The following is a 15,942-nucleotide window of genomic DNA, read 5'->3' as shown; positions in this document are numbered from 1 at the left end:
TATCTTGGAGCTGATCGATGATTTGCTGATTCTGGAAATCTCTCCATATGACAAGTGTTTCTACAACATTTAAGGTACTACAGAGCTTAAGGTTCTCAAGAGTGCAATCATATTTTGCAGCTAAATCATAGTAAGAAATGAACTTGCAACATAAACTCACTAGCAGCTTTTCTGCAATTGATAGATTGAATTCACGGCAAATAATTTTGGTTTTGCAATTACAAATGTGCAATGCCTGAAAATTAATTTCTAAAGTATTTAATGAATATGTACAAAAGTAATCTTAACAGCTGGAAACCATAGAGATGATTTCAAACCCTAAGCTGTGAAGTTAGGTACCGGTAACTCTTCCAGAACTAATTTATAACATCTTGCCCCATGCATATGAACACAGCTTGCTGAGTCTAAATATCAGAAAACACCAAACTGACATTAAATATTTCCATAGATAACAGATGGTTTAACACATCAGTCCCCACTTGGGGTTGCCTAATACATCTGAATCATGTTTTGAAATACAACCCAAGGTTTGGAAAATCTCTAAGGTTTTCAATAAATGGAGTTTAATGTCAAGACTACTCAAAGCAGCTGTTTCTACTAACCATGGAAAATCACATCCAGTTTCTGTTTTGTTTTGTTTTTTTTTTCACATGACCCAATGCAGAAATTATGTAATTTAGGGGTCCCATCCACCTCCACACCCCCCCACCATTCTTCAAGGAACAACACGCTTTACATGAAACTACACCAAAATAACAGCACACATATCAGATCTTCGTATGTGCTGTCACTTATTACTCAAGAAAAGACGGTTGTGTTTAGTGCTCTACTTCTACCTAAAACACGTTGATTTAATGGCTACTCCAACGCTCAGCATCAATGCTTGCAAGATATTTGAGCTGCACGTTTCATGCCAACACCAGGAAGATGGAGCAGGCTGGAGGAGACAGGGTCTGTATGCACACCTCCTGGTCCTCTCTGCAGCCTTGGAGACTCATGGGCAGGAGCCGCAGTGTGAAACACTGCTCCCTTCTCCAGGTAGGCGATGACCTTCTCATACCTCTGGAGTCTACAATCTGGCCCAATAGGTCCAACCTGGCCCGCCGCCACCAAGTCTTATTCCCCATGCTCTGCTCTGCAGAAATGTATTCTCTCATTTCTCTCCTGGGCGTTATTTTTCACTCTGTGAACCTGCGGGAGCCCCTGGAAGCAGCAGCGCGTCCACACTCCTTGCTTCACGCTGCACACACCTCACTTCCTCCGCTGCCGCTTGCTCCTTCATGCCAGTGACCACACACCCAACACCATCATTACCAGCAGAAGGAATGCAGCCATCAATTTCCACAGACAAGCACAGAGGCCTTGAGATGGTTTGCCCTGGGGAGCACAGACCAGTCGGGCAGACGGATGCACTGCGTTATTTAAAGAAACAGGTAAGAAATAGACCTACGCACACACCCACCGAAGCAACCTCTGCACGGATTTCCAACACTTAGACCATTATTTCTTCTGTGTAAAGTCATTTCTTCTATATCAAGTCAGTACTACTGGAGAAAAGGGAGAAACGATTTTGCAAAACTAACACCAACTTCTGTGGTTTGGGATCTACGAACTGTCCCGTGTGCTACAAACGCCAAACACAGGCAAGGCTGATTGTACCCTTTTACAATACCACCTAGAAGTTCCTGCTAAGATGAGGAACCTCATGTTGTTGACACCATACACAACTCTTCTAGAATGCAAACCTTCTGGGGGGCATCCTACCACAGAGACAGGTAAACTTAAAAATAATCACTGATAAATACTGCATTTCTTAAGGAGCAGATCTCAACATCTCCAAATCTGGTTAGTCAGACAGATGCTCATGGAGTTAATTTACCGTACTTTCACGTCCTGCTTCTAAAAGAGGTGGAAATTGCATCTGACAATTTTCTAAATCTGACTTTATTACAGGTACAAGAGAGTTTGGTATGTTCAGCATTAGCAGTTTTATGTTCTTTTAATCACTGACATGGAATGTAAATAGTTTCCTCAATTGCTGCATACTTCCCATTCCTGAAGGAAGGCACACCCTTTGACAAAGATTAAGAGAATATAAAGTTAAATCCCTGTTTACTGAAGGAATTAAATCCTCCTCTAGTTACCGAAACAGAGCAACCTATGCGTGGGGGATCTACATACCCTCCAAGAATAGGAAACGAACAAGTAAGGAGCATTAAAAATAATGTCAAGAAAGCTCAAGATTTGGTCCTGATGTTGAATAATAAAGTGAACTGGATTTTATCACAGCTGGGTAATGTTAGGGTTCATCCAAAAGACTGGAAATAAAAAGCGTTTTGCGTTGTTTTACTACAGAGGTCTAAAGAGGTGCCCCATCCTTTTCCATTGAAGTTGTCCATCACCAGCCCGAGGCAGCATGTACCCGGCCTCCCTTGGACATTTGCTTTTGCACGTACACCCCTGCCTCTTAATGCATAAAGCTGCACCGCTTACATCTGTCATCTCTCTATTACAGTAAAAAAACCACCTCTGCTCCTTTTATTTCATAGCAGAGAAACTTACAGAACACATAGATCACTGCTAACGTTTATAAAAAGTTTTCCCTAGGTTGAGAGTGATCTTTGGTTTTCCTTTGACAAGCAGCAGGTAGTTGTCCTGATCTGGATTCCCACAATATGTTCTTGAGATGCTCTTAGAGGAAAAGCGGTTCAACAGTTGAGAAGGCAGACTAAGACTTTGACAACTTTGGCTCCATTTGTCATGTAGTTCCAGAGTCCTGCCTTCATTTCTGTACGGTTCTGTACCCCTGTGTAAAAAACTCTGCTGGGTTTCTGCCCATGGTACCATCCCTACAGCAGCCCCTTGTATCCCTCTCCGAAGCTTATAGACATGAGTGGGTGTTGTCAAGAGCACATGGAAAAAGATGCAATATTTACAGCCCACAAACAAGGGCTCAGGCTCGGCTTTGGTCATGGGCCTCACGAAGCGCACAAACATCCCATCATCAGCCCCTTGCCAGCAAACCCAGAGAGCTCGACATTTAAAAGTCCAGCAGGGGTTAAGCCCAAATGCTTGACCCATCTTCTCTGAGCAGACGCCGACAGCCACTGCACGGAGGCAACCATGGTTGCAGGCAGCGTTAGGAGGGATGAGTCCTCCAAGGAAAGTTCAAGACGGTAGGATTTTCCACATTATTGTAAATAAAGGGGCTTGCCACAGGAAAGGAGGACAAACCCAAATCAAATAAAAATAACGATCAACAGGAAAACACTGAGAGGCAACATGTCCATTTTCAGTCCCACATCAATCCAGACGACCACAGAGATTCTCGGTCTGTAAGTAGTGTGCAAATACACATTCCAAGCCAAAAGAAAACTCTCTTGTTAGGGGCCTGTTCCATAAGGAACCAGCAGCGAACTTGGCCCCAGGCTACTTTTAAACCACCACTTTTAAAATTATAACCCTTCCCTGACAACCTCCAGTACAAAGTGAACGTGCAACCAGGGTACTTACTCATTCCTCTCCAGATTGATGACTAGATGTTTACCCTCAGCTTGTATTACCAACTGCAGCAGCGCTGGGTGATTCTGAAAAAAGGAAAACAGAGTCGGCTGAGTCCAAACCCAGAGTCCATCACCCTGCACCTCGCTCTGCCAGGGAGCTGGACACACGTCCGTCGTTGCAGGCTCAGGCCCGGCTTGGGAGGAACAAGCAGCTACAGAGCGGCGTTTGCGGTGGAGCAGCTCTTTAGCCGCAGCTCAGGGGGAACAAACGTCGAGAGGCAGCGCAGCGCTGTGGGATTTCACACCCGGGTCTTGTAGACACCGTGGTGTGCCCTTGAGCAGCTGCGTCCCTTGCGACGTGGCACACCAGAGCGCATCTTGCCTGGGAAGACAAGCACAGTGATGCCGTACACAGCAGTTCCAGGAGACACCTGATACGGTTACGAATTTTCTCTTTTTCCTCTCCATATAATGGCATAAGTACATTAAACACTAACATAATCTCTTATTAATGCTCAATCTCGCTGTACTATTTTTTTAAAGGGAGGTGCAGGTAATTAGGTTTGGGCTTTGCATGACCACTTTCAGTTTCAGATATCCACGTTCAAAGCCAGTACCTCCTGCATTAAGAGCAGACCTCTAGTGCTGTGATCACAGTCAGCAGGGTGGCTCTAACAGAAATGGTTTTTCCCTTAAGGCTGAGTATGCTAAATATTTGCATATAGAACCACACACAAGATCTAAGACCATCACAGAAACTAAACATACAGTCATGCTGAACTATTTCCCCCCCCAAAGAGTTAAATATTTTAATATGTATTTTAAACTTTTCATGACGAAGAGCTAAGTTTTAGCTTCAAAAAAAAATAATTGGTGTTGGAGCAATTAGAAATATGGTCAATAGCTTTACCAAGTGTCTCTGTGAGAACCACAGACAGGGTATTTGTACACATACGAGTATTCAAGAGAATTTTCTAAACAAGGCATCTGCTGAGCACAGGGAAATCCCAATTGTGCTCCAGCATGGCGCTGGGATCAGGACATCTGGATTGCGTTTTCAGCAGCATTGTGACTGCGTGCAACCTTCATGTGGTCTTCCCCTGGTTATCAAACAAGTTCTTTCGCATCTCAAGCATCTGAAAGTAAATACACTTTTTTTTTTTTTTTTTTTTTTTTTTCTTTCTGGAAGCTCTGGAAGAAGATCAGAAAGGTCTGGTGATCCAGTTGCCCTCGGAGGCAGGAGGAAGTGGAGGCTCAAACACTTGCTTGCAGAAAGGGGCACTGCACCTGTATAGGCTCTCGAAAATGTACTTCAAATGAGAAAGCAGTTTATGATTTCCTAGTTACCCTTAATCCAAAAAACCTGAACTCACATATATCCTAAGAGTGTTTACACTTAAGTTACATTTCATTAAACAAATTTACTGGATTGCAAGACAGTATTTCCTTTTTTTGAAATTCCGACAGTAGCTCAACAAATCAGTTGTTCCTCTCTACACTTTGCTTTTCTGAAGATTTCTCTCAGCCAATAGCCGTACTGAAGCCGGATAATTTTAGGGTTACAGTGTTTAATTGACTTATTGAGAAATGTGTCTGAGTTTGCGATTGCTCCAGCGGTGCCTTGACGGAGCCCCAGCTGCGTGACAGCCAGAGCGCCCCGCCCATGAAATCCAATGATTTTTAAATGATTTGGAAAATTGCAGATGTTTATTAAAAAGTGAAATTATGAGGAGGCCGTCGTAGACTAAACAGAATTGTGATTTTGTTATAACAAAAAATAGCTGACAGCTCCCCAGTGCTCTCAGACGTTATTAAGCACAGATTGTGACTGAGATACCATTGCTCTGGTCCAATCGCCCTGCCCCACTGCTCGTGCAAATTCAAACATGCTTTCCCGCTCCCCATGCGAAACAGCGACAACATTGAAATTCTGCATCTATGTGAACTTTGCAGAAACTAGATCCCACTAGAATGCTAAAGAAATGCTTCAGACTATCCTTGGCACTCAGCAAACACATGGGAGTCATTTATTGGCATGAATATTTAGAAGCAGTGCTGATTACCACTTTAATATTAGTGCACTGGTTCCAAACCCCACAAGATATACATACTATAGAGTTCTGAGAGAGTAAAATACAATTAATTACAATGTAATACACTAAATAATTAAGATATTGCAGTAGCACAAATGGATTCTTTTCAGCTAAAGGCCCTCTGTTGATATGTAAATGATAACTATGTTTATTCATGAGTTCACAGTGGTACTTATTTGACAGTCAATTGATGTTAATAAGTCATAAAGTTAAAAAAGCAGCTGCAGAATAAAACAGACTGTTACAGGACAAAATCATCTCTCAGAGACTTCCTAGAGCTGAAATTTCTTATTATCAAGCACAGTAATGTCCCCAGTTAGGATGCTTTGCATGAGACCCAGGTTCAGATTCTCGCTTTACCACAGGTTTTTCTTTCAGACAAATGGCTCATTTCCTTGTTTGCCATCTGGGAAGAGATGAAACTACGCTTTATCTTACCCTGACTGGCAGTCATAAGCATAAATGCAGTAAAAATGACACACTGCTCAGGTGCTCTGGTGATTGGAAACACATAAGCACTTAAAATGATACACGGGAAAGAAAAGTATCATTCAGAGAGGGCGTCTTAGGTTTGTGGGTTTTTCCACTCCTTTTTTTAATATATACACTTGTGAAACAAACTCAGATCTTTTACTTTCCTTTTTTTTTTTTTTTTTTTTTCCCCGCAGTGGTGGAGTCTCCCCTAAAGCATTTGCACGGTTCTGCTACAAGACCTTAAAAGCTCATTTTGAATCTCATGAAGCGCCGTAATACTCTCCCCTTTTGCAATCAATATTTTCTGCACTCAGTTGCAAGGCGAAATGGGAATTACTGTAAATACAGATATTAGATTGCTGTTTCATATTTTCTGTTTAGAATAATCGAAAAAGCACGTTGTGAGGGCACATACTCTTCTGCTCAGAACATTTCAGAAATAACCGTTTGTTATAAATCTTCCCGAAGAACCACGAAAAATAATTTCCATGCTGATACAACTCATTCCCACATTGATCCCTTTCAAATTATCAAATGTGAAAGTAAAGTGAACCTTAGGAGAGCAGCGTTATTTAAACCATAATAAATAAATCTGTATGGTTCTACCTTCTTTTCTCTACAGACTTATGTTTTCTAGATCCCTCTACTCTTAAACTACAGTTGGCTGCTTTCTTTTCGCCAGTGTTTATTGTGGCCTAAGAGAAGATTCCATCAAGGCACACAAACCATTCCCTGATATCCTAAGAGGCAGAATTGATTTCAGGATGACTGAAGTGGTATTCGTCGTAACTTTGCCCTCTTATTTAGAGGATTTACTTTCAAAGTCTACATCAAATTGTATCAGCAGAAAAGGAGAAGTATTTCCCCCATTAATTTGCTCGTTGTTTGTTTGCTTGCTGAGGGATGTTTGTTTGAACTGGGATTAGTGACGTTTACTTAATATTCTGAAGGAACATTAAGTTAAGGCCAAGCAAGAATTCTCTCTGATAAAGCAGAACTTGAACAACTGCAACCTGGTGAGACAGTAGCCTATTTCTGAGCCAGAGAAGAAGTTCTCTTGTTTTCTTACAATGGAATTAAAATCACTATACACTAGTAAAATTAGCTTAACTAATACACGTTTTTTAAGTACTATTATTTTTTTTTCTGTTTTAAATGACATTGATCTTCATATAGAAAGAGAAAAGAAAGGCTGGTTTGGGGATTAAGGGCTTACCCTGTGAACCTGGAGATGGTGTTGGGAACCCAGCTCTACCAGACTTGTGTCTTGGCTGGAACAGCTGTGCTTCATTGTGGGAAACAGCAAAACCCTCCAGTTGAGCCACCCTGTTGCACCTCAACTCTTTTTGTGCTTCAGTTACCCATTCTACCTCTTTCCTCCAACTTGCCTCTGCAAAATGGACATGGCAATAGTTTTCATCCTCCTGCCTTTGCCTACTTAGCACGTAAACTGTTTTGAAGGCATGTTGCCTAAACACAGAGGTCAGCAAGTAGACCTCTTCCTTCTGGTGAAGGCATCAAGGCATTAGAAGAACTGTGGCTCAAAACCAGCAATAACACTTTTTTTTTTTTTTTTCCTTTAGTTGCTCATGTAGTATCACATCCAACACCAAGACAGTCTCAGTAGCAGATTTTTAACTCCTCATACTTTCATGGACTACTTTCTAATATCAATGATACGATAGCCTCAAAAAAACCCCAAACAACCAAGCCCCAAAAAACCAAAAACCAACTGGTTTATGCCTGAAATACTAGTAGCTGCCCATTTAGAGTAGATTTGTTCACCCTGGTGGGATACCTATTTGAATATTGTCACTGAGCATATTTTTCTGCACGGTAATCTAGGAAAAAGTCTTAATCATTGCTGGATCATCTCTTCCCTTGGGCTGTAGAGTTGGCATGCATTGTGATCACACTGCGGCGCTGTGAGCTTTTCCCTTGATACTGACGGTTGAGATTGGGATAGAATACTTCCAGTTTCTTATTACATTTGAAGAGACAGAAAACTGACGAATTGGACAGTCCTAATGCATTTATCAACTTCCTCTCTATAAAAGATAAAGGATTTTATTGGATTAAGATACATGAGTTACACCAGCATGCACAACTTTAAATAAAATTTAGTCTAGCAATTACATAATAGAAATAAAAGCAAACATCTGTAGACAAGGGAAAGAGTGTAAATAAACTTAAACCAGCAGCATTAATTCATTTGGAAAGAGAAATGCATTTTCAGCTGTATCAGATGTCCAAATCCACTGCTTGAGAATAGAGATCAGCACAAGGAATAGAACCAAAAGGGATAATTTTGCTTCTCTGGTTTCAAAGTTTTAAATTATATCCTAACGTGGTAGATTGAAATAGGCAGGTTTGTTTAACTCAACAAAGTGGTTTCCAGTCCCTCCAGAGCTGCTATTAACTTTGCTAAAGCCAACTCTGCAACAGGGTCAACTTTGCATGTGCGGTCGAGTTGACCTACACCCACAAAATGACTCTCACGTGCCCGACCACAGTTTGCATGAATTGTCCTGACAGGTCACTGGTGGGACACTCCTAGTCTGAAATGGGTCAAAACTGGCAAGATGGTAAGGAAAATAAGAATCATAAGGAGAACGACGGATTGCAATTAGTTGTACGCAACAAGGCTCCTGACATTCGACACAGAGTGAAAATAAAAACGCAGCAAAAACTCATAGACTGTCACATTTAATAATTAGTTGCCTGGGCTTTAGCTTGCGTAAGAGAAATCACATCATCAGCGACAAGCGTAGGAGAAGAGATTCTGGAAGCCACTCCAGCCTTGCACAAAGCTTGTCATCGCTGTACCAGACCATAGCAACCAAGTACCATTTTCCCACCGGATGCATAAAGAACATAGAGATGCAAGAGATGAGTGTAATTTATTTTGACCAGCTACCACAAAGCCAGCCTGGCTCTGATATGTACGTGTTCATGGACAGTAGCTTAACACAGTGTTAGACAAGACAGAAGCAAATCAGGGTTTGTTTATGAAAACAGCAGGAGGAGCAGTGAAGAGACATCTCCATAGCGTGGAGAAACCAGAAGACGTTTCTGAAACGTCAGCACGTATTTAGGACGAAACTAAACACACAGCTCATTCACGCAGAGATTGCCTCCTCACAACTGGCCAAAGACAGCCAATGAGGACTGTCACCTGTTGGTTACCTGGTGTCCCCCAGCAACAAACATGTCAAACCAGACCTGACGATGTGATAGGCAAAGTACTCTACCAGGGGATCGTTTGGGAGTATTTTTTAATCCAGAGTCTTAAGCTATGCAAAAAGCACCAACGTTTAATCTAAGACCCTGTTTCCTTTCTTCTCTATGGTCCCGAAAACAGAAATTCCAGCACAGAAAAGTGAGGGTCATAAGTTTATGTTATCTCTTAAGCATACCTCTGGGAATGAAGGACTTCTGAGATGTACTAGATAGTTACGTTACACACAGATCTAGTTACTTTTTCTTGTACCTGAAGAGTGAACATCAGGAATTAGAAATTGCATAACTGAGGAAAGAGTACATTCTTTCCAGGAGGGATAAATTCTATGCCTTTTTCTGTTATCTATATGAAAATACCCTTTCCCCCCTCTCTTATTTATCACACAGTGACATTCTGTGTTAGTACCTTCACAAGTAAAAAGGTATGTTTATAGGCATCAGATCTTTGGGCTGATATTACTCCTCTACTATCTGTAATACACCAAGAGGGAAAAGCTGGGAAATCTATAAGAAGTAAAGCCACCTAGGGAATCTTACCATGATAACTGGAATTCAATCCAACAAACACAAGCTGTCTACAAAGTATATACGTTTAAGGTAATTACAATTGGCAGTGAACGCTATAAATTGCACGCATTGCCTTTAAATCAGTAAGTATTTCTTCCTTTTCTTCTGGCTTCAGCTTAGATGTGAACACAAGAGGCTATGTTTCTTGCAAACACCTCCAAACCCAAGTGATATTTTACGTGGACATGAGAAGTATAAACATTAATTCATATTGTTTTGCAAGTTCCTGAGGGCAGTGAATTCAGCTGTGCTTTCCTTACTGTCAAATGACAAGCATGTATCCCTGTGGCTGTATATAATGAGTAGGAACAAACAACAAAGAGAACAGAGTGTTTTGCAGCCTTTTCTTTTTTTTTTTTAATGGCATAGCAAAGAATCACAGCCCCTTAACAAATTGGCTGAGCCACTCCAGCAATGCAGGGAACCAAAGAACTTCCAAGTTTGTTCCCAGCTTTAAGATAAAGTGATGTTTTGAAAACAGAGTTATCATACTCTTTCTTGCCGACTGTACAAATAGATGCAAGATTCTTCTATCTGGAAGGCATGATTTCTAATCTAAATTTCTTTTTCTTCTCCCCCCTTTTTCTTACCTCCTTGTATAGCAAATCCATCTGCTGCTTGGAGGTGGTCAGGCTTTTCCACCCTCTTCTTTTCCTGCTTCCTACACTGCCAGTCAGCTATATGTAACCTGCTGCCCACCACATGGTGCAGCAGAAACCATCACACATGGGATCCTAAAGCAGGGACAGGGAAACAGCAGCAGCTCTTCTGCCCCTTCCCCTACAGGAACAGAAAACCCCAGCATGGAGTTGATGTGACATGCATAAAATAGGAGCCTCAGGACAACCTTGGGAAGGACCCAAATTCAGCAGACTTCATAAACTAAAAAGCTTTTCAATTAAAATGTAAAAGAATAAAATTTAGGTGCACTGCCTGTATACCACTGGCAGTCCCAGGCTCTGGCCATCAGGTTGTTTGGCAACGTCTCCTGAAGCTCCTACAAATCTCTAGAATATGTTTAAATGAACAATTCAAATCTCTATAACAAATTCAAGTTAATGAATTAGTTCCTTGCAAGTTCCTTGCTTACTGTTGGTGTCCCAGAATCCCTACCCAGAGTTAAAAATCCAAGCAAATAATGCTCAAGAAAGAGGAAACTGAGAATTGTGCCAGACCAAAATCAGTAAAACTACACAGCTCTAGCACACAGTTTCCTGGTTTCCCTGCAGAAATACAAAGCTAATGAGTACTCTGGGAAAGGGAAAGCATGCTCACAATTTAGCTACATCCTTTTTGTGAGGGATTCCTGATTTACATTTTTTGAAAATTAAAGAGTAACCTAGCCAAAACATGTTCAAAACTTCATAACATTATGGATCAAATATTTCAGGAGCAAATCCAAAATAACCAGTTTGATGTTGATGTTTTAAATAAATCTGCATCTTCTGAGGCTGAGTTGTTATGCTATGAATTTTTTTGGTGTCAGTAAAAAGTCAGGCATGAAAGTTGAACTCAACTTTTACACTGTATTTTCATTATCAGGCTCTGAAGTTGCACTAAAACATATTTAGGTGCATTCAGCCAGCTAAAGAGGGATTCACAGAAAATTCAGCACTTCATACATTAAAAAAAAGAAAAGTAAAATGTGTTATTTCTTTCTTTTTAATTAAATCTAAGCAGTGCAAACAGGGCAGCCTTGGGTTTTAGAGCAGCTATTCAATTATCTGCTGAACTATATTGGTTAAAAATAGGTCAAAATCAATACTCCCCCTTTCAGGACAAACTTTGAAACAAAAATCTTTCAAAGGTTCCTAAAAACAAGTTCAGAGAACAAACATTAGTGAATTATGAAAAAGGGGACTGGTGTTGCCAACGCTTTGAAAAAGCCGATCGGGAGCGAGCTCCGCTATCCCGCCTTTCAGGATGTGGTTTGGGAGAAGGATGCGTGCTGTAACACAAACCAGCCAGTGCGAGGTATTGAAGCCCTTCCTGTATCTTCGCAGCAGGATGGATGCAAACCAACACAAACCACCATTCGGTGTGTATTTATTACACTTCTCTGCGTGCCTGATGACCTGCAAGGAGTCTGCTCCGCATCTGGGAAGGGGTGATTCGTTAGATTCACGAATCACAAAGGGAGGAAGAAAGGAAAATGCAGCAACATATGGTTTTGGCTGAATGAAAATGACTGCACCAAACTGTGAACTCAATTTTGTATTAAGAACAACTAATAAAAATAATAAAAAAGACGTATGCTTTTAGCCAGCACTCATTTATTGCGATGTACCCCAAACAGACCCCCGCTTAAGGCGCTGCCTGCCATCTCTTTGAAGGACTGTCTCCGCAAAGCTATCTAAGGCCACCGAATTTTGTCATTCAGGTGCTGACCCGACTTCATGGAGCACAGGACTTTCGACCCAAACCATCAGCACAGTTGGCAGGCCCTCAGCTGGGAAGCAGGTCAAGAGCAGTAGCGCTTTTTAACCCAAGTTTGATGGAGGGGTGTGCTGTTTGCTATCACACCCCATTCCCTAAATGACTCGAAAGACTGTGCCCTGCCTCATTGCAACCTCTTCGAAGAGGTCTGGTGGGAGATTGATGGCACCAATGCAGATTTTAGCTTTTTGAAAGATCTGCAAATATAAAGGTCTTCTTAATAACAAAACAAAAAAAAAGACTTGTTGAAGAGTCTGGTTAAAAAAAATAAATCCTCCCCTACGTTGTTTTTCCTCACTATGTTGCCCCAAAAGGTTAAAATAGGAATACCCACAGCCCTGTAAGTCTCTGGAGAAGAGTCTGCGTGGCCTTATATTCAGAAAAGGCACCTAGATACCACACAGCCTTGGAGGGGCGAGAAGCACGGGGCCACTCATCCTCCCGGTACCTGCTGCGCTGTCAGGCCTGCTTGTGGCAGCCTCTTGCTGTCACCTCTGGACAACGATGGGTCACTCTCTTAGGCGGATGTTTAACACCTGAACAGTTCAGTCCCAACATCAGAAATTTTCCCCTGACTCAAAAATGGACTAAGACCTGGCACAGGAATGAAATAACCTGGAATTTGCTCAAAGTAAACCCATAGTCATTACACAGTATTTACACTGTACGTATGAATCACAACTGTTCATTTTGCTATCAAACAGATGGGAGCAAAAAGTACCTCATTGTTGGAATACATTATGTGCTGCTTAAACAATGCTTTGTGGAGGGCTGTGCAAAGAAAACAGACATGTCTGTTCTGTAGTAAAGTGTTACAAAACAAAACTTAATAGAGCTGGCAGCTAGGAAGCAGTTGCAGTGGGTCTGGGTAGTCTTAGTTATTGAACAGGACTCGTTGCAGACGGTCCTTTGCAATTTGGGTAATTACATTGTGAATGAACAGCTGTTGATATTTGCCAATTCAAAATGTACGTGGAGTTCTTTGAGGACTATGCCATGTAAATTTAGTAGAACCCATTTGGGTTTAAAACTACGCGTAGCTTTAAAAGTAGAATTCCTCCTGTTTGTAAGGACACTGGGGACAGTGCCCTCCTTTTACCAGAAGTTTGATTACAACATTGTATTCTTCCCACATACTCAAAAAATCAAGGTCAAGCACGGACTGTGTCAAAGACTGTATGTCAACTAGGTACTCACTGTCATTATATTTTACACACCTTACCCCCCTTGTCCTGCCGTTCTTTCTGTGAGTATTCTCACCTAATAGCTCTCCATTTTACTACCCACACACCCACTGTGTTTTAACAGAGCCGAACGGCAAACCTGACCCTCTTTAGGAACACCTCTTCTCTCCTATGCATGTAATTGTCGCCGCATACATTTGTGGGGAACCCACAATACGCTGCGCGCTGCGGGGGTTAAGAATGATGACGATAATCACTTCCAAGTTCCCGATGATAAGAAACGACACGTCCTCCAGATTATATCTGAAAATGTTCTCCACAGTGGGAGCTGTCTGGCATGCTGGGGAGGGCACAAGCAGAGGAGCTCCATGTCTTACGCATGGGGAGTGCGCACAATGTATTTGTGTACGCTGTGGAAGCAGCAGATGAAGGGAACTGTGTTCCAGGGCCAATAGCAAATTAAGTGCATCACAACACGAACTGTGCCCGTTATGGACATTATCTGAGCCACCTGCCCACTCCTGACACCCTTTCAGTGTCACCTGCATCCTCAGAGCCTCCTGCGACTGCGACAGTCCCAGGACGGAGGTTTCTCCGCATCCATACAGAAGGGTTACAAAGCTGCTGAAGAGCGAAAGCGAAAACCATAGTCATCCCCCTCCCAATATTTCCGTGGTTCAGCTACCTGACACGGGAAGAACTAATGAAAAATGCAGCAGTAACTGTGTCCACTTAGAAGCAAACTGAGATGGCCACCCATTTCACTGAACTGAAAGTCAACTCAGAATGCTTCAAGAAAGCCCGTAAATTACTCTGTCACTGAAAGAGGATTTCAGATGCTTTTTGTCTCCCGTCAATACAAATCTGGCTGGGCTCAGTAAGTTATATTAAATGCACATGTATCTCCTTCAAGCCACATTTCATGCTCTCCAAACATCTTTCTCTAAATTAGATCCTTTCATATTTCTTGAAAAGCTCAGTTCTTAATTAGGAAAGAGTTCTGATTTTCCATTTTCATTAATTCATTTGATTTCAAGATTTTTGAAGCCAGAGTAATTGCAGCTAAATGAAACTTACTGAAAGGCAAAAAGATACCATCAGTTGCAGACAATGAGAAATGTAAGAATTTTTTTTAATGCAAGTAAAGGGTGAGTCTAAATGTCCTGGCTAAACTGAATCCTTGACAATGCAACAATCTCCAGAGAAGCAATGATATATGTTTTGCTTCTCCGAATGAACTCCGAGGGTTGGCTAGATTAATGCTTAAATCACTTAATTATTTGGCTTAATTCACATGCTGTTCTTCACTTTCAGATCCCTCCCGCTCCCCTCCAATCACACAGCTCCACTGCACCAGGTCTGTGCCGCGACCTCTGAGCTCAGACTTCTTCTTCTCTAAACAACTTTTCATATTATGTGTCTCAGATTAAATCTTCTTCGCTAATTTGTTATTGCAATCACAGATGTGCTTCTGGATTCAAGTTCCCTTTTGCATCACAAATACTGGAATGCAAACCAGAAGTGAGGAGTCGGTATCTAATTTCCACTCTTTCAAACTGTAATTTGTCTCTGATGATCTTTTGAAGACGACGAATGAGTTATACAAAGCCTGATAAAATATTAGTATTTGCTAAACTAAGGGAAGGTGAGATTTCACCTCGGTCTTGGGCTACTCAAGATAACTTGACAAACTTTCCAGAGCTGTACTTCCAAGACATATGAATCATTTTTATATCCTGGAATGTGCCCTAAGAGAAAGAAGGATCTGAAGGTTTCCTAGTAAAGTAAATGATATTGCAAACCCGTGGGCAGCATCTCACATTTTTCTACTTAATTAGAAAGAAACTTTACTTACAGATGCCCTGTCTATACATTTACATTCTCATAGAAAATAAATGACACAAAGTAGTGCGGAAAGCTTAGAAAACTTATCTAAGTACTCCCTAGAACAAAAACATATGTTTTATTCTGAATAATACCCAGAGATTTAAACTATTAATGACCAGCATATTTCTTGCCACAAAGGCAAAAGACAAAACACAGATGAAAATGCCATTACCATTAATATACAGACCAAAAAAATGTAAAAACAAATGAATCTATTAATTACAAACCACATTTTAAAAGCTATCTAATTAGGTTATAGAGGCCAATACGCATCTAATTCCTCCTGTAGATAATTTGCTTAAGTGTTTTCAATAGCTAACTGTGCTTATAGAAAATCTGTTTCGTTTCTTACTGCTCATAGGTTCAATAAGAATAAGCTATAAAATGAGATTTCTAGAACAAGCACTCTCATGACATATTAGATAAACTTGTGGGTCTAAAAAATAACCCCTGTATAGAGGTTATATAAATTGATATTAAAGCTCAGCAATGATCTGCTTTACACTAAATCACCTAGAAATAGCACACGCTTCCTTCATGGAAGGGCATGAGGTAAAT

The 15,942-nt window shown here is 41.2% G+C and overlaps 1 protein-coding gene across 1 annotated transcript in view; it reads right to left on the bottom strand.

The window, feature by feature from the left end:
• ADAM12 (ADAM metallopeptidase domain 12) overlaps nt 1-15,942 on the bottom strand; it is a 186,055-nt gene that overhangs the window by 134,993 nt on the left and 35,120 nt on the right. The window contains exon 3 of the mRNA XM_086467435.1: nt 3,514-3,587. Coding sequence (XP_086323561.1) covers nt 3,514-3,587 — 74 coding nt within the window. The remainder of the gene's footprint in view (nt 1-3,513; nt 3,588-15,942) is intronic.

The sequence above is a fragment of the Leptosomus discolor genome, chromosome 6 (assembly GCF_034619465.1).
Source record: "Leptosomus discolor isolate bLepDis1 chromosome 6, bLepDis1.hap2, whole genome shotgun sequence".
In the NCBI taxonomy this organism is placed as follows: domain Eukaryota; kingdom Metazoa; phylum Chordata; class Aves; order Leptosomiformes; family Leptosomidae; genus Leptosomus; species Leptosomus discolor.
The sequence above is the reverse complement of the archived record's forward strand: the minus strand, read 5'-3'. Positions and strand labels throughout refer to the sequence as shown.